Raw genomic sequence first — 18,405 nt, 5'->3', positions numbered from 1 at the left:
TCTCTCCCAGAATGATGTTTAGGGTCAAAATCAAAGGAATTCTCTCCCAAACTCATGACTCTTCCTCCAGCTCATTCTTTGGTGCAGGTGGTCTTTTATTATGACTTTTATCACCAAATTTTTCCTCTCAGATCTCGCTATGCTGACATCGATTTAGCACTGTAAAGTACTAAACATTGTGAGGTAATCGCTAATCACATATGACACATGATTCCTCTGCGCCATCAGTCTTCTGTCTGATGGGAGTGCACTTCTGTGGAGGTGCTGAGCTGCTGGTTCGGGTTGGAGAGAAACACAAACTGAATGGTGCAGATGTGGTGTGGAGCACAGTATCCGGTGTTTTAATTCATTTCACACTAGATCAGCAGTAGGTGAGTTCATTGCTTATGGTGTCTGAAGAGCAGGTAGATTTATGAGTGTGAGCACCAAGCAGAGCTCAGAGTGCACCTGGACTGTCCTGCTTGTTCTTGTGTTTTGGGAAGTGAGTCTGTAAGGCTTCACAGGCAGCTGTGTGTCAGGCCATTCACTGTGAGTACAAGTGCTGCTACCTCCGCCTGCCAGGGGTGTAAGGCTTCACAGGCAGCTGTGTGTCAGGCCATTCATTGTGAGTACAAGTGCTGCTACCTCCGCCTGCCAGGGGTTTGTCTGAGACTCGCAATAGTTCCAACAGTAATATTCAGCTTCGATTAAACAGCAAATATCCAGGCACCTCATTCAAGCAGGCCCTGCCCTGTTCCAGTCAGGTCATCTGATCCAAGCTGTTTAATTTTGCATCTAAACAAAGCCCAGGCCCCTAAACACTGGGGAAGCATAAGGCAGGCATTAGCAAACATGGCAGTTCCTGGACCCATTAAGGAAAACAGCATCTCTCCTCCATGCCAGTCAGCTCCTCTCTTCTTTTAGTGTGTTTTTTTACAGCTACACCTGACATGCCTGCGTTCAGTTCCTGATTGCTGTACCTGGAACGTCATTTCTCGCACATCAGTTGACCATGGCAATTGAGCTGAACTGGAGAGACATGCACGTGCACGTGAAGTGTATATATAATATTAACTTTCAAACCAGTTTAAAAGTGAACACTTTAAAGAAAAAATCCTTTGTTACAAAAAATCTTACAAGGGTTAAATGATTAATGATAATGCAGCTATATACTTTTTACTGTGATATACGCAGATAAATTAAGATAATGTATGTATCAGCACAGAATGTATCTTGAACTCTGAGGGTATGCAGCCAGCTCTGGTTTACAGCTCCCACGGTAACTTATTTGCGGAAACATTTCCTGAGTTGGTCTGTAACTGTGCCATTGTGAAGCACAGACCATTTTTAAACACCCCTGACTTCTCAAGTAGGATGTAGGTTTCTACAATGATAAAATTCTTTTTAATACACTTACGTATTTTGCATGTTTCCAGCTGAAAGATGAAAAATAAGTTACACATTAAAACGGGGTACTAGAACTAGAACATGATGAGGAAATAAACTCTTAGGCAGCTACCGAAAATGACTGTCCCGCTGTCTGCAGAGCTCGTTCACAGTGGAGAAGATTCGCATGATTTAGGGATGATACTGTCGCAGCTGGAATGTTACCGGAACTCATATGTAAGGACAAATGATTTCAATATCAAAACCCATTAAAAAAACCCATTGGTCCAATCGAAAGATGAATAATATAATTGTAAATACATTGTAATTTTCAAACACAATGCGCAGCAGTCGCTGGAAAGTTCTCTCTCAGTCGCCGTCGTCTTACGCTACTGTAGTCCCTTCTGTAGCCAGAGATGGTTTTTAATATGAAGCAATTGTCTTCAAACGCTGATTTGATGTAATCCCCTCCCTTCGGCTTCCTCAGCAGCCCCGCCTGGGAGGAGGATTTTTATTTGGGGGGAGTTCTGCATCCAGCAACCGCCAATACTGTACCTCCATCCAGTTTCTGCTAGTCTGTCTGCGGAGTGCCTGCTGGATACTATGTTTAACCCGCGTTTCCGAACCGGCCGGACCGTCCCACACAAGAACTCCTCAAGCAAGCAACTCCTGAAGATATTTCTTGAATATCGCTTTTGCTGACGTTGGCGTAATTTTGGCTTGCGGCGAAAGCGGTAAGAAAGAGGCATTCTGAGAGAAGACGTTTTGAGGTTTGTGGGGAGGTGGCTGTAGGTGAGTTACAATAATGTTAAGGTTGATGTTTCCTGTTATTGCAGATTTTAAATGTATTTCTATGGGGCAGAATAACAGTTAAGAACTATACCCAGTCGGTTACGGGAAAAAATTTACGGTCTCTTAGCTACAACCATCTGGCTTTCACTGCAGAGGCTTGCGGTGCAGCTGTGCAGGTGAATATGATGAGCCGTTTGGAATATGCTTGGCCAAGAGGGACTCCGAACCCGTGCGATTCCGGCACTAAACATTAACACCTTTCTTTTGGACCACAAGACATGCTTGTTGGCACGAGAGATCTAATTGCAGTGATCTGTTTTAAATACAATTAGCTGCATTCTCAGAAATAAAAAAAAAATGTGTAGGTGATGTATTATCAACATTTTAGCCTTGATCCTTTTTTACTCTTACATACTGTATAATACATAACCTGTTTGATGCTGCATTTCAGCTCTTCAGTCCTGCCACTATCAATACTATGCTGTCATTTTTATCAGTCAAAATACAGCGTTATTTTCCAAGTAGTTAGTGCTAGAAAGCACACTGCACTGTTTTAATCGAAGTCTTCCTGTATAAATAAAAGAGGCCAAAATGTTTTCTTTTAATAGGTACATTGAGAACCTTGTTTTCATATCATATATTATATGATATCATATCATCTTAAAGGTTATGAATTAATTTCTCATTGCAATCTCACAGAGGTATGGTGTGTCTGTCCCGGCTTCATGCTACGGTGGGCTGTGCTAAGCAGTGCCTGTTTGCACCAGGACTGTGCTGGTACTGGGGGTGGGAGGCCAGTCATTTTTCAGGAGGCACACAGCCTTGAGGTGATATCCTGTTACTGTGAAAATATTGTGCAATAATTGCATCACTAAAGTTTTTGTGGACCTTCTCGCTCTCCTTGCTCACATTCACAATCTGATGAAACACTGATAAGGAGGCTGTTGGGCACCCTGAATCTAAAATGTCAGCACAGCAGTTTGTCAATGGTCTACAGTACACTTCTGTGTTCTACTACATACAGGTACCCCCCTCCTATATTCCACTACATACAGGTACCCCCCTCCTATATTCCACTACATACAGGTACCTCCCTCCTCTTTTTGACCACATACAGGTACTCTTGAGAGCTACAAATGTATAAAATGCTACTATGGACAGCTGAGCCTGACATCAGAAATTGAACAGTATGTATGCACACATTCCTCTCCCTATCCCTCACTGTGTGTGTGTGTGTGTGTGTGTGTGTGTGTGTGTGTGTGTGTGTGTGTGAGTGTGAGTGTGAGTGTGAGTGTGAGTGTGAGTGTGAGTGTGTGTGAGTGTGAGTGTGAGATACACAACAGGGATCAAATCATACAGTACTCTGTATTCCTGAGGTAGAGGGTTAAGCCAAATTGCTTTAGTAGTATGCAGAATGTGAGATCTGTACATCAAACTGGATAAGGATTGTTACCACAGAAGTGGTAATACAGAGAGAACTCTGAGCTCTTTGAGTGATGCTTCTACACTGAACACTGAACTGTACACTCTGGAGTTGGAACAGTGTATTTGCATCAATAAAAACTGGTGAACAATAGCAGGCTGGCGGCCATGGTGTAGCCAGGCTGGCTGGGCTTCTGCAGATTCCACACTGGCCCTGTTGGCTTCCAGGCACCAGCCTCTAGCCAGAGACAAAGAGGCAGTCTAGGCAGTTATTCTACTCTGCTGAAGTGTGCTAACTGTGATTGAATGTTTTGAATATAAAGCCTGACAGTGTTCCAAAGTAAAGAGTGCTGCCAGTAAATATTTCATATTTAAAGTATATGCAGGCCTGCATGGTGTGCCTGAGTGAATCAGATATATGATGCAAACCCTTGTGTGGTTGGCTGACATTGGGGGACAGGCTCTTGTCATTGGCGGGTTGTTGCAGATCCATGTGCGACTGGCTGATGTTGGGAGATAGGCTCATGGTTGGTGGGTTGTTGTACAGCATACATTGTTTCAATGTGTGAAAGAATGTTTCTGAGTTAAGCATGCACTAAAGTCCCTCAGTAGGGTGAGTTTGATCAGTGAGATGATGCTCTAGGATGCATATAAATTATGTCACCAAATCAAATACAGGAAGTAAGTTAGATAAAAGTCAGTCTCCCCTCACCATAACCCCTACAGCCTGAACCCCCCCCACTCAGTCTCCTCTCAACATAACCCCTACAGCCTGAACCCCCCCACTCAGTCTCCTCTCACCATAACCCCTACAGCCTGAACCCCCCCCACTCAGTCTCCTCTCAACATAACCCCTACAGCCTGAACCCCCCCACTCAGTCTCCTCTCACCATAACCCCTACAGCCTGAACCCCCCCACTCAGTCTGTCATATGTATTTTTCCTCTTTAAAACACATTATGACTCATTATTAATAATGTTAATAATAATAACAATACGACTCAATTATAAAAGATTAAAAAGCAAACACAGGAAACTCCCCCACAGTCACAGCCCATGTGGTTCAGCCCCATTTGCTGGTGCCCTCCCAATACTACAAATCCCATCAGCCCCCAGCACTTGGGTCCTTTGGCTGATGGAGTCTGTCCTGCTGGTGGCCTTGAATGAACAGGAAGGCCATGTTCCCCCAAACCACAAACATTTAATTTACTTCAGCTGCTAAAAAGGTGTATATTGACAGAAATTCCTAAACACCCAGTTGGCCACCCTGCATGTAAAGATATTTCTGCCTGCTTCCTTGTTTGTCTGTAGAGGCCATGGTGTGGGTGTGTTCTGGAGGAGGCAAACAAAGGAGTCGCTGAAATCAAATACATTTTCCTCCAGCTTGGGAGTCTGTGTGTGTTTGTCCCAGATATTCCTGTTCATTTCACACAGGTCCATGGAACGGACAAGCACTCCGTTAAGATGTGGCAGCGTACTTCAGAGTTTTATATAATTTGGCATTTGGAGGTTTACATGGGTATGTGTGGTGTTAGGTGTGGTATAATCATAAGTCATACATTACTTTAAAATTGTGTGTTGATCTACGTATGCATTTATGATCTCAGCACTGTTTGGCACTGATGCTCATTCATGTGTGGTTAGTGGTTCCTGTTTGTGCTCTTCATGTTGCCTTATAAGGTGCACTTTGTACATTGTTCTGGATGAGAGCATCTGCTATGACAATAATGTAACGATGTAATCCCACCCTGTAGCTCTGTTCCACCCGATGGCTGAAGCTGAGTAGGGCTGGGCTTGGTTAGTACTTCAATGGGAGATTATCTGGGAAAAGACAGGTTGCAGGCCAATAGGAGATCAATGCCCCAGTGCAGTGATGGGAACACTGTGTTGTAGGAGTTGTGTCTTTTGGATGAGACATTAAACAGTGGTCCTGACTCTGTCCTCATTAAAGTTCCATAGTGCTTGTCACAAAGAGTCGGGAGCTCCCCAGTGCCCTGGCTAAATTCCCAATCAGGCTCTTTTAATCTGGGCATCTAATAACCCCCTAACTTCATTTCACTCTGACAGAAAGCCTCACCCATAAGGAATAAACAGACAGAAAGCCTGATTAAATCTGAGTGACAGAGAAATCATGTTATATTTGATTTCTGAGTGACAGCAGTGTGAGAATGAAGCAGTTGCATTATGTATTTTCTGTGATGGTGGGCACCACAGAGAGAATTCTGTATTCAAATGATTCCATAGGAAGTGGTTCTGCAAAAAGAAGAAAATGCCTTTCAGTTACTTTCATTTGAAGGAAACCCTCACAAATACCAGCCTGAAATGGCAACAGTATGGTTTGTCTTCAACTATCATGAAATCATAATCATTGATGATGTTGGATGCCTCCTTATCAAGTAATTAGATGTGATTTAGGATAACTTTAAAATCCATATGTGTAAATACAAGAGTAAGGTAGCAACAAAAATTGAGTGATTGCATTTTTGAAATGATTCAGCATTGTTCTGTGCAGATAGGGTGTATGTTGAAACAATAATGTGTTTGTAGTAACCAGAAATGCATCTGTTTGCAGATGCCATGATATCACTCTTTCAGTACCAACAATCCTAAACTGTAAAGCTGCCGCAACAGGTAATATTTTGCTTATGTGTAATACTGACCCAGATATTACGTTTTTCCTGCTGTGAGTCCAGCACTGCACCTGTCTACTGTGGGCTATTAAGCAGTAGTGTTGGGTAACAGGGGGTGTGGCTTAGTCAGGTGTTTGGAGAGAAGTGCAGCAGGAACTTTGTGTGTTTCCTGGCTCTGTATTGATAAAGTTGGGTTTAAAGTTGAGTGGAGTTGGCATAGTGTGCTGAAACTGTGACATAATAGTGAGCAGGGCAGTAATGTAATGTGAATTATAATAATATGTAGTGCAATATTGTCATTTTACTAGTAACAGTAATTGGCTAACATGGTAATAGTGTTTATTATGGTGTTGAAATAGTTTGTAATGAAGTAATATTGGAATAACATGCAACATGTTGCTGTTATCTTTCTGTTTGAGTCAGGATTTGACAGGGCTTCATTAGTGTTGGGAGACTGCAGATTCTGAAAGCTTTTTGGTGATACAGCTTCCAGATCCTCTCAATGGAGAACAATTGCTGCTCTGGCTGGAGGGAGCTGGAAAAATCAGAGAACAGAAGGGTGGTCAAGGGAATGAAAAACTTGTTGTGCAAAGGTGATGAGCCTCTCTCCCTCACACCAGTCAAAGTCTCTGATCTTAGTGCCAGTTTCACATGTTTCATCTGCCTTCATCAAAGCAGAGGCCTAATCTGCAGTCACAGCTGTTTCATCTTGTGTCTCAATAGCTTGTGATGCAACACAGGAGTGAGCAGCAGTGATCACTGTATGACCCTAAGTGCTGTTTCTCACTCTCACCAGCAGGTGGCGATGGCTGGTGCTGAGCTGGGGCAGTAATGGCAAGGTGCCATACAGGAAAGAGCAGATAAGACTCTGCCTGGCTGACACCTGAGCCCACAGGCCACACTCACCGTCCACACCCACCGCCTACACCCATGGCCAATCACCTGGAGCTGCTGCGGGAGCTGCGGTCCATGGAGAAGGCTTCGAGCACGGACCGCGTGCGGGCAGCACGCAGGCGGCGTGTCCAGCAGCTGAAGCGCTGGACGGCGTACGAGAAAGAGTTGCTATGCAGAAAGCGCAAGGCTGGCAAACGCCGCAACATCGCGCTGACCGCCACACCCGCGCCCAGCAAGCACGTCTCCTTTACCGCCTCCATCGCTCTGCTGGAGGCTGCCATGAGGAACGACTCTGAGGAAGGTGGGTCCTCCTGGGCAGCAGAAGGAGCTGCCCTTTTACATTGTGAACTTTCCACCACTTTTACCTCTCCCTATCACAAACCCAGAGCCTGGTCACATGACCCAGCTGCCTTTCTTGCTGATTGGTAGCAGTAGAGCTTGCTTTTGAGAGAAAATGATCATCCAAAGCATAGAGAGCGTGATATGCTGACGAAATGATGCTACCAGGAAAAACTCCATTTGTCTGTTCTTTTGTCTCTTCTTTGACAAAGGCCTCTAAAACCATTTGAAAGAGGAAAAAGCTTGGCAGCCAAAAGCTAGAATTTGACAGCAAATGAGTGAATCTGTCAGGTGAATCAGTCAAGTCACATGTTGTTGATATACAGGATATGTTATGAGAACAAAAATGGTCTCATATTCTCCTGCATTGAGAAGCATTGCCATGGAAACCAGTAAGGAATAGACCCAAGGGAGTTAATTGGCCCCCTCCACTATCCCACCTTCATGTTAACAGGAGATCAAACCCACACTTTCCCCACTTGCAATCCTCTCAGCAGTAGTAGTTCTGCCACTGGTATGTGTCTAACGAGAGGCACAGCTGCATAGGAGCCTGTTTCTCAGTTCTGAGGCACTAATTTCTTGTCCAAATGTTCCTGACCAGGGGCCTGATCCGGTAGCTTACTTAGGTGTCACCTGACTATGAACGACTAACTCTCAGCTGCTCTTTGAAAGCCAGATATTATTAGTCATGGTTAAGGTTGTCTGGCACATTTACTCCCTGGAAAAGAGAAGCAGAAGAGGCTTTTGGAAATGATGAACTTTAAGTCATTTGAGATCTTAAATACAGATCACTTATATGGACATGACAGAAGTCTTTAAACAAACTGATTTTCTCTGCAGTGAAAAGCATTTGCCAAATTTTACCTGCCTTCGGGAGGCACAAGCCTCTTGCCATTTCTGTTTCTTCTTTCCCTTTCCTCAAATCCTTCATCCCTTCATCCCTGCACCAGTCTTTCAGATTCAGCTCCTATTCATACCTGCAGTCATTCTGACTGGAACAGTAGACTGAAGAGTAGAGTACTGATGGAGGGAGGAAAAGAGTGAAAAACAGAGAGGGGGAGCAGGAGGAAGAAAGAGGAGGAAGAGAGAGGAGGAAGGGGTGGAGAGCAGGAGGAAGAGAGAGGAGGAAGGGGGGGGCAGGAGGAAGAGAGAGGAGGAAGGGGGGGGGAAAAAGAGCAGGAGGAAGAGAGAGGAGGAAAGGGGGGGAGAAAAAGAGCAGGAGGAAGAGAGGAGGAAAGGGGGGGAGAAAAAGAGCAGGAGGAAGAGAGAGGAGGAAGGGGGGGGCAGGAGGAAGAAAGAGGAGGAAGGGGGGGCAGGAGGAAGAGAGAGGAGGAAAGGGGGGGCAGGAGGAAGAGAGAGGAGGAAAGGGGGGGAGAAAAAGAGCAGGAGGAAGAGAGAGGAGGAAGGGGGGGGGCAGGAGAAAGAAATAGGAGGGGGGGCAGGAGAAAGAGATAGGAGGAAAGGGGGGTATAAAAAGAGTAGGAGGAAGAGAGAGGAGGAAGGGGGGGCAGGAGGAAGAAAGAGGAGGAAGGGGGGGCAGGAGGAAGAGAGAGGCGAAGAGATGGGGAGAGAGAGAACAGGAAATGGCAGAGGGCAGAATATTTGGGGAAGTGAAGGAGTCCAGAGCAGCTTTACTTCCAGAATGAGTTTGATCTTTAGGTAGAATTTGACTGAAACATGTTAGTCACACTACATTATTAGTACTCTGAATAAAGTGCCTATAAAACATTTACAGAAAGATTTGTTGCTTTGAGTAAATGAATGTCAGTTCCATCAGCCAGAATAGAATTCCTATTAGCTGTTTACTTACTGCTTATTATCTATTATCTTTTTAATTGTCATGCATAATGAATAATTCAGACTATATTCATTATTCATTACACATTACACATTTTCAGACTATGAATAGGCCCTTTAAATGAGGCCACAGTGTCCTTGGAAAGATTCATTCTGATATAGAAAAGGTTCGGAAAATTAAAAGATGATGATAAACAAAGCCAGTTTGTGGGTCTGTCTCCGGGAAGTGTTCTGCTTGCTTCATAATTCTTGAAAACTCTGGGATGCAAAATGGGTCAAAAATTTTGTAATTTTTTGCAAAATTTTGTTTTGGATGTGTTCCTTTGAGTGCTTTATTTACTCCATCGTAAGAGTTCTCATATCCTCTGTCCAGGCAGGGAAATATTATATACTGAGATACTAATACTAATGATACTAATACTAATGTTAAATACTGAAACGATTTGTCATCAGGGAGCAAATATAGTGAAGAGGATCCAAGAAAGATACTGATACAGTCCCACTGAGCTGACCAGCCCCTCCTCCTCAGACCTTTCCTCCACAGCAGAGTGGAATGTGAATGCATGTGCATGCACATGTGTGTGTGCTTGAGTGTTTATGTGTATGTATGTGGTGTACACACATGCATGCTTGTATGCATTTGAATGTGTTCAACACTGTCTGCATGTACCCCATGTAAAAACCCCATGTAAAAAGTTTTTACATGTTTGCTATTGGGAATCGATAAAGGCTTCACTCAGTAGCACCAGCAGGTCGCTATACTGAAGGGATTATTCTGTAAACACGTTATTCTACTGCACAGATGGTGGAGATATATACATGCTTAATATAAAAAATTATCATGAAATTGTGAACTGAGTAATGCTGCTCTCTGCTTGCGTTTGCTTTGGTCTGGGATAGGCAGCAGTGAGTGAGAATAACGCTGCTCTCTGCTTGCGTTTGCTTTGGTCTGGGATAGGCAGCAGTGAGTGAGAGTAACGCTGCTCTCTGCTTGCGTTTGCTTTGGTCTGGGATAGGCAGCAGTGAGTGAGAATAACGCTGCTCTCTGCTTGCGTTTGCTTTGGTCTGGGATAGGCAGCAGTGAGTGAGAATAACGTTGCTCTCTGCTTGCGTTTGCTTTGGTCTGGGATAGGCAGCAGTGAGTGAGAATAACGTTGCTCTCTGCTTGCGTTTGCTTTGGTCTGGGGCACCAATGATGGCGCTATGAAGCAGCTTGGTTCTGAGCTGCTTTCTCCTGTAGCCACAGCACATTTTGGTTTGTAAACGAAACTGCATGCATCGTTCATAGGGACCAGTGAAACAGAGTCAAAATGCATATCCTATTCAGTCTGTATAAACTGCCTGCAGGCCTGCCAGTAAATCTTCACTGGTGTTTTTCACCAATATTCTGCTATGAAATAAATGTCCATAAAGACATTGTCTCAGTGTCTATACTGTTTCAGTTTTCAGCCATCATGGTTATGTTGAAGGTGATACAACCAGGCATTAGAAACACAAATATCTAAATATCAATTCTCACAACATCCATAATTCTGTTTCTAACAGTTGATATTTGGCAGCAGACAGTATCGTCTTTAGAGATTTTGATTTTTAAAACCCCATTTAAACCCTAAGTCTGTCCAACATGAGTCCACAGTACAGGAATATATGAGTGGATTTGTTGCACCATTGGATTATACCAAATATACTTATGCCAAATTTGAATTCTGAGTGCTTTATTGTGTGTGTGTGTGTGTGTGTGTGTGTGTGTGGGGGGGGGGGGGGGGTACAGTTGGGAAGTGATCTCAGGGTGCGTGGTTAGGTTTGTCCCAATGAAAAGTAAACTGATAACTGATGAGGGAGAAGGTATGGATAAAGATGGGGTTGGACGGGGAGATTTTTTATGGGGGCAAGTTTATGAGGGGTAGTGGGTATTGCGGTATAGAGTTTTGGGCAGGTGGGGGATTATACTGCTTTTGATTATTATCATCACAAATCTCTGGATCCTTTGGCAGAAAACAGAGCTGTAGGATTTGTGTTCATTTTATTTTTCATGCTCTTGTCGCTTATATTATTAAAATCTACTCTAGTACAGCTGCTAAACCTGAGGATCACAAATGTGAAAAAATAGTCAAGAGCAGCTTTTTATAAATATTTAATCCATTGCTGGTACGTGCTCTGCCATGCAGCAGATGTGGTGCTGATACACAGCGCTGATACACAGTGCTGATACACAGGCTATGATGCAGAGTGATAATCCCCTCCCTGCCCTCACCTGCTCTCCAGGAACTTGAGGGGAGGTACCAGGTCCTCTCACCTGTGTCTGAAGCGCACAGTGGGCTGTGAGCACGGAGAGAATGAGCCTGCTGTTTATAGCACTGCAGGATATCAAAATGACACCTAGAATTTAATAGATGGAGAGCATCTGAGGTGTTAGTGTGCTATGATTTTGGAAATGAATTTGTTTGCATAACGTTTAGACTGTAAAACACTGCGTGCTAAGCTGGTAGAATGGCTAGCATTTACTTAGCAGATGCAGAAGCAATGTGCATTTTTGTAATGGCTTAATGCCAAACAATTAGCCCAGCACGCTGAGGTACACAACCTGAGTTTATTGGAAAATGTGGCACTTTTTGTCATATGCAGATAGTCACCACTTTCAGCTACACAAAGCATTCATTCATGCTTGCGCATGTATAACTTCAGTATAAATACCAGGCATTGTAACACTGATGTAAAATCTAAAAAGCATCCTGCCTACTAGTATCAGCAATGTTAATGATGATTTGTAAATACTGAAACACGCTGTAGCCTGTATAAATACCGTATGATGATTTAAAATCTCCATCCATCTTAACTGACATCTTTTCACCAACTCAGGCCAGACTGTGACATTAGGAGCTGTGACAAGGGGACCCTGGCCAATGTAACCCAACAAAAGCACAAACAAAAATAAAACGCACAACCGCACACACACTCGCTGGAAAGGACCAAATTATGTTCCTCTGCTGCAAACTCCCTGTCATGGTGGCCACAGCACAGACTTGAATTTGTGTGGGCTGTAGGGCGCAGTCTGGAATAAGCTCCTTAGCAGCCATGGTGTTTTAGTCTAATTCATGTTATGAGAAATGTTGGTTTCAGTACAGCACAGACCACAATTGGTAAAGCACTGATTATGAGAATTATAAACTACACTTGAAATGTCAGCAGAACCAGGATTCCATCAATAAATGCAGTTTATTATCCAATTCTGATAATTATTCAAAAAAGACTAATATTTACTATAAATACCCATATGGACTTGCAAGGCCACAACATAATTCATACTATTTCAGTAGTCCAGATCTGGACTTTTTCCAGATCTAGAACGTATGCTTATTGTAGAGACGCTTTTAAAGATTGCTGTTGTATTTTAGCCAGTTCACTATGCTTTATGACTGATGTGAAATTTGTTTTTTCAATTAATTACAGCAATGTTGAACTTCCCATCTTCCCCCACTTTGTGTGTTTTGTCTCCTGCAGTGAAGTACCTGTTGGACCACAGCGTCAATCCTGACCTGTGCAATGAGGATGGCCTTACTGCCCTGCATCAGGTAACCCCCACCCCACCTCAGCATTACAGGCTAAAGAGTCTAACCTGTGATCAGTTCCAGTGAATAGACAACAGGGCAAACACCCTGACCTGTGTGCAGTGAATCTAACTTCCATTACAAAGTTGTGTTTTGAATTAGTGGAAGCTTTAGCAGGATTTTCTGTCAGACATCTCATTCACTCATTCATTTTTTGATAATGTAATGGACCTTAAACTGAGGAAGACTAAGTGACCTCTTGTTCTGACTGGACATTTTTGTTTGTCATAGGGGAGTGGGTAGTATTTTAGGCCGAATTAAAGAGTGTGTGCTTGACTGAGTGAAGGTTTGTATTTTGTGCATGTGTGTAAGTACGCCCAGTATCTGCTCCAATCACAGGGATTTTCTAATTGCTCTTATGCCAGAAGGGGGAATAATTAGTGAAATCAGCTGGTTCAGTACATGAGTAGAACAAACACATAAATACTTCTGTTATAGAAGGCTGAAATTTTCCACCTCTGCCCGGCAGTTGTAGCCTCTCAGCTAGACATGTGCATGTGGTGCAGTGTTAGGGTTCAGGCACTTTTTCAGTGTGTATTGTGTGTGCCTCGACAAGCTGTTATCGATACAAACTTCACAGAGATCAAAGGCATAGTGTACCATTCAGCTGTTAGGGTTAGGGTTGAAGTGGCTGCATTTACTGTAAACTTTGGAGTCTGGAACCTTTATTAATATAATAACTGTAAGGTATCTCTCTCTTTCTCCGAGTGTTGCATTGATAACCACGAGGACTCAGTGAGGGTGCTGCTGAGTGGGGGGGCCAGCGTCAATGCCCGGGATAAAGAGCTGTGGACCCCCCTGCACGCCGCTGCCACCTGTGGCCACAGCAGTCTGATCTGCATCCTCATTCAGCAGTGAGCCAGGAGGGCGGGGCTTAGGGGGGCAGCGCTTACAGCCAGAGCATTGTGGGACTGTACCTTAATAAAGTACCAGCGGAGGAAGAGGATAGTTTATGGGCAGCCTTTGGAAAGGACATCTTATCTCTAAGAAAATATTGCTGTGCAGGGGCATTAAGCTTATGTTCTGAAGGGCATGTGTGCTTATTTTCATTCAGGTTTATCACCCTGGCTTAATTGATCTAAATTAGTTTATTGGCTGTACATATTTATATTAGTGTAGACTGTTATAGCTGTGCTGTGCAGCAGTGTAGTAGTGTGGGGTGAAAAAGGTACTTCAACATACTGGAGCTGCCCAGGTGTGTGTGCTTTTTGGAGCTGCCCAGGTGTGTGTGCTTTTTTGGAGCTGCCCAGGTGTGTGTGCTTTTTTGGAACTGCCCAGGTGTGTGTGCTTTTTGGAGCTGCCTAGGTGTGTGTGCTTTTTGGAGCTGCCCAGGTGTGTGTGCTTTTTGGAGCTGGACTGGTTTATCTCCTCTGTTTTACTATCCCTGCAGTGGTGCTGATCTCCTGGCTGTTAACTCTGATGGAAACATGCCTTATGACCTGTGCGAGGATGATGCTACGCTGGACATTATTGAAACATGCATGGCTGAGCGTGGTGAGCATCGGCCTCCTGTCTGCCCCTCACGTTTCTCTCCCCCTCAAAGCACGGGCACAGAGCAGAGGCACTCACCCCTGACAGCACTTTACACTGCTGCGTTATACATTACAGCAGTCTGGCAGCTATGCTGCGTTATACATTACTGCATTATACATTACAGCAGTCTGGCAGCTATGCTGTGTTATGCATTACAGCTGTCTGGCAGCTATGCTGCGTTACGCATTACAGCAGTCTGGCAGCTATGCAGCGTTACGCATTACAGCAGTCTGGCAGCTATGCTGCGTTACACATTACTGCGTTATACATTACAGCAGTCTGGCAGCTATGCTGCGTTACGCATTACAGCTGTCTGGCAGCTATGCTGCGTTACGCATTACAGCAGTCTGGCAGCTATGCTGCGTTACGCATTACAGCTGTCTGGCAGCTATGCTGCGTTATACATTACAGCTGTCTGGCATGCTATGCAGCGTTACGCATTACAGCTGTCTGGCAGCTATGCTGCGTTATACATTACAGCTGTCTGGCAGCTATGCTGCGTTATACATTACAGCTGTCTGGCAGCTATGCTGCACTAAGAGCAGGAGAACAGGTCACTAAACTGCGCTGATTGTGCAATGCTACTGTGTCTGATGTTGCCAGACCTGGTTATGAACAGCACCAGCTGGGCTCTGCCTCCAGTGTGAATCCCGATAATCCATTTCATATATTTATAGCTCTGTAAGTGAAAGAATAGTTCCTTGTTTTATTGTGAAATGAACCTTTAACACTTCATTGTATTTTAATGGAGTGACTTTTTTTCCTTTTTTGAAGTCACATTAGAATTACAGTATTATTGTGAACTTCCAGATTAATCTGGGGAGGGTGTTTTTTATGTGTCTTTCTCTTAAGAAAGCCTGGCAGATTTGACTGAATTCAGATCAGTTTATTTGGAGATGCTTCCAGACTAATCTGTGCTTTTTCTGAATGGCACCTGTGGTGGTTTGAGTGAATCTCGGGGTGACGGGACAGGCTGAATGACTCCACAAATACAGTGTGGATAGTTTAAGAACTCATGACTGTGATTATATGTTCATCCCTCAAAGATAAATATCAGCAAGAATAAGACTGATCATTCATCCCCTGTGTGAGAGAGTCCCCAGCTGTGACAAGGTCTGTCTGATCATCCCAACACACACACACACACACCTCAGCCTGACAGAGCTGAACTAAATGCTGTAACTGACAGGGAAAATAAGCTCTTTCTGTTGGGCCAACAGGCATCACCCAGGCCATTATCAATGAACAGCGTGCATCTGTGGAGAGGAGGATGCTGGAAGATATCCAGATGCTGATACAAGATGGTGAGGACATCAACCTGCAGGACTCCCAGGGCGTCACGCTGGTGAGACAGTCCAGCCGTCACTCTGTGCACTGAGCATGGCTCTGGATCACTCTGCTGTGTACATTATAAGTGGCTCTGGATCATCAGTAGAACTCGAAGGTCACTATGCTCAGCTGAACTCTGTAGCTCTGCCTCTGGCTCGACCAGAGAACAGCAGCATTAGCAGTAGCATTGTGCTATTGGTGAGTCTGAATGGCGGAGTGGCAGCGTGTTTTGGTGATGCGTTTGCCCCTCCCTCTCTCTCCAGCTCCACACCGCTGCAGCCAACGGCTACATCCAGCCCACAGAGCTGCTGCTGCTGCGGGGGGCGAGGACAGACCTACGGGACAGAGACGGCTGGCAGCCCCTCCATGCAGCAGCCTGCTGGGGCCAGGCAGGACACACACACACACACACACACACACACACACACCCACACACACACCCACACACACATACACACCCACACACACACCCACACACACACCCACACACACATACACACCCACACACACACACACACACACACACAGTCACTGCAAATTAAACAGATGTAAATGTATGAAATGAATATAAATTGATCCCTTTCTGAACTGCCGAGTGAGTGTACTGTATCTTCTCATTTTTCTGTCTCCCTCTCCCTCTTCCTTTCTCTCTCTCTCTCTCTCTCTCACGCACACACACACACACACACACACACAGATGCATGTAGCAGAGCTGCTGGTTTCCCATGGTGCCAGTTTAGATGCCAGGACCTACCTGGATGAGACACCCATAGGTAAGCCCTTTCCCGTGTGCCAAAAGATAACACTATTACAGATTCAATCAAGTAAAAAGGAGTCAGATCCTCTTGAATGATCCTTATTTAAGCTGGTCTCAGTTAATCGTGCAAAACAATCAAAAACAGGTTCAGAGTGATTATCAAATAAAGGAAAGTCCTCTCCCTCCCTGCTGGTACGGTCCCACCTGCAGCTGCAGATTCAGGCATGTAAACAACTCTACACAATGTCAGATTCACATTAAGTAAATGCGAATTAATGAAATTGCCCCATATTTTGGTATTAATTTTAGTGACAGTAATGTCATTCTGTAATGGGACTCACAACTGATTTAATACATAAACATAATTTCTTACCAATAAACAAGGACATACTAAAAGTGTTTGTGCAATGTGTGCAGTCATATTTGAGATCACTATTTTTCCTGAGAGTCGAGGGAGGAGAAAGTGGAGAATGATAGAGAGTAGAGAGTGACAGGGAGGAGATCGTGATGAGGAGGAGAGGTGGAGATAGTGGACAATGTGGACAATGACAGGGTCTCTTTCCATCTCTGTTTTTCAGATTTGTGTGAGGAGGAGGAGTTTCGGGCCATGCTGCTGGAGCTCAAATACAAGCATGATGTCATGATGAAGTCACAGTTCAGGCAGAAGGTCCCCCTCTGCCGGCGTTCCTCCAGCACAAGCAGTCGTGGGTGAGTGCTGCCCTCTACTAGCCAATCCTAAGCACTGACCACTATGCACTATGCAGTTGCAATGTCAAGACTCCTGCAGTAGGAGTCAGTACAGACACACCTGCCCTGCAGTAGGAGTCAGTACAGACACACCTGCCCTGCAGCAGGCATTGACTTCACTAAGGTGCACTGTGGGTCTCTGCAGGTGTGAAGGTTGTCATGGTGAGATGAGTGGAATATTCCATTAATGATTTGAAAGGGAGAGTAACAGGGAAAAAAGCACAAACAATTCAGAATAACAGTTGTAAAGTCTGTATGATACATGTACAAATCAAAACTACAGGAAAGGAACACTGCATTTGGACTTCATTGAAATTCATTGACAATTGTTAAGGGAAAATAAAACTAATTGAAATATTGAAATATGAACTATAATAAATACCGTATCTGTGCCTTAAGCTCTATGTCTCACAGCAAGCTGGTGAGGAGAGCCAGTCTGTTGGACAGAACCAGACTGTATCGGAAGGAGTATGAGACAGAGGCCATCCTGTGGATGGGACAGAGGGGGGAGGAGGAGGAAGAGGAGGAAGAGGAAGAGTGTGACCAGGAAAACAGTCAATCGGTGAGGCTTCAGACACAAAAAAGGGCTGCGTTCCAAAAGTGCTAAATATAATCCTCTCCTTGAGTCCTTCATTTTCATATCCTACGTGACACAGAAGTCAATAACTGGTCACCATCTTAAGGACAATTCCAGGTCTATTAGAGACATACGAAGAAAGCAAGATGTCTCGTCCACCGCAGGATGCACAGATTGTCCTCATGTGAAAATCTGTGATGGAAGTACATAGGTAGCACATTCCATACTTTTATCATTATTGCGATAATAAAAACAGTCATGTTTTTGTGTCAACAAGCACACAAAAACATGTGGAACACACAAACAGCAGGAGCACAATGACAGAGCTAATCTCATTCAATGCCTCATGCTTAACTTCACCAGGACCATAAATACATGAACATGTTTTATACAGTTCGCATGATGCTGATTTTTTCTGAACACAACCATGACATTGAGAACACTTGCTTGTGGCATCAACAGTGACTTTATTTCGGGGCCACCCTGCCACAATATGTATTTGTGTGTATGTATGTGTATGTTTATGCCTGTTTGGTTGTGTGTGTGTACATAATCTGAATACTTGCTACATACATGTAGCCTGAACACGTTACACCTGCAGAACTGCTGATTGTGT

At 44.2% G+C, this 18,405-nt stretch overlaps 1 protein-coding gene across 1 annotated transcript; it reads left to right on the top strand.

The window, feature by feature from the left end:
* Positions 1 to 7,138: 7,138 nt before the first annotated feature.
* Positions 7,139 to 17,819, top strand: LOC118780231 (protein phosphatase 1 regulatory inhibitor subunit 16B-like). The gene is made up of 9 exons (XM_036532640.1): positions 7,139 to 7,403; positions 12,740 to 12,810; positions 13,555 to 13,700; positions 14,237 to 14,340; positions 15,600 to 15,724; positions 15,972 to 16,097; positions 16,406 to 16,481; positions 17,044 to 17,173; positions 17,627 to 17,819. The coding sequence occupies exons 1-9, from the start codon at positions 7,139 to 7,141 to the stop codon at positions 17,817 to 17,819; spliced, it is 1,236 nt and encodes a 411-aa protein (XP_036388533.1).
* The last annotated feature ends 586 nt before the right edge of the window (positions 17,820 to 18,405 follow it).

Source organism: Megalops cyprinoides, chromosome 7 (genome assembly GCF_013368585.1).
Source record: "Megalops cyprinoides isolate fMegCyp1 chromosome 7, fMegCyp1.pri, whole genome shotgun sequence".
NCBI classification, from domain to species: domain Eukaryota; kingdom Metazoa; phylum Chordata; class Actinopteri; order Elopiformes; family Megalopidae; genus Megalops; species Megalops cyprinoides.
The sequence above is the reverse complement of the archived record's forward strand: the minus strand, read 5'-3'. Positions and strand labels throughout refer to the sequence as shown.

What these genes read in the sequence shown, in the direction of transcription:
- LOC118780231 (XM_036532640.1), top strand. Translation starts at nt 7,139, where the DNA reads ATGGCCAATCACCTGGAGCTGCTGCGGGAGCTGCGGTCCATGGAGAAG. An exon ending in ACTCCCAGGGCGTCACGCTG is followed by an intron (nt 15,725 to 15,971) that starts GTGAGACAGTCC and finishes CTCTCTCTCCAG; the next exon opens with CTCCACACCGCTGCAGCCAA. An exon ending in CCTGGATGAGACACCCATAG is followed by an intron (nt 16,482 to 17,043) that starts GTAAGCCCTTTC and finishes TCTGTTTTTCAG; the next exon opens with ATTTGTGTGAGGAGGAGGAG.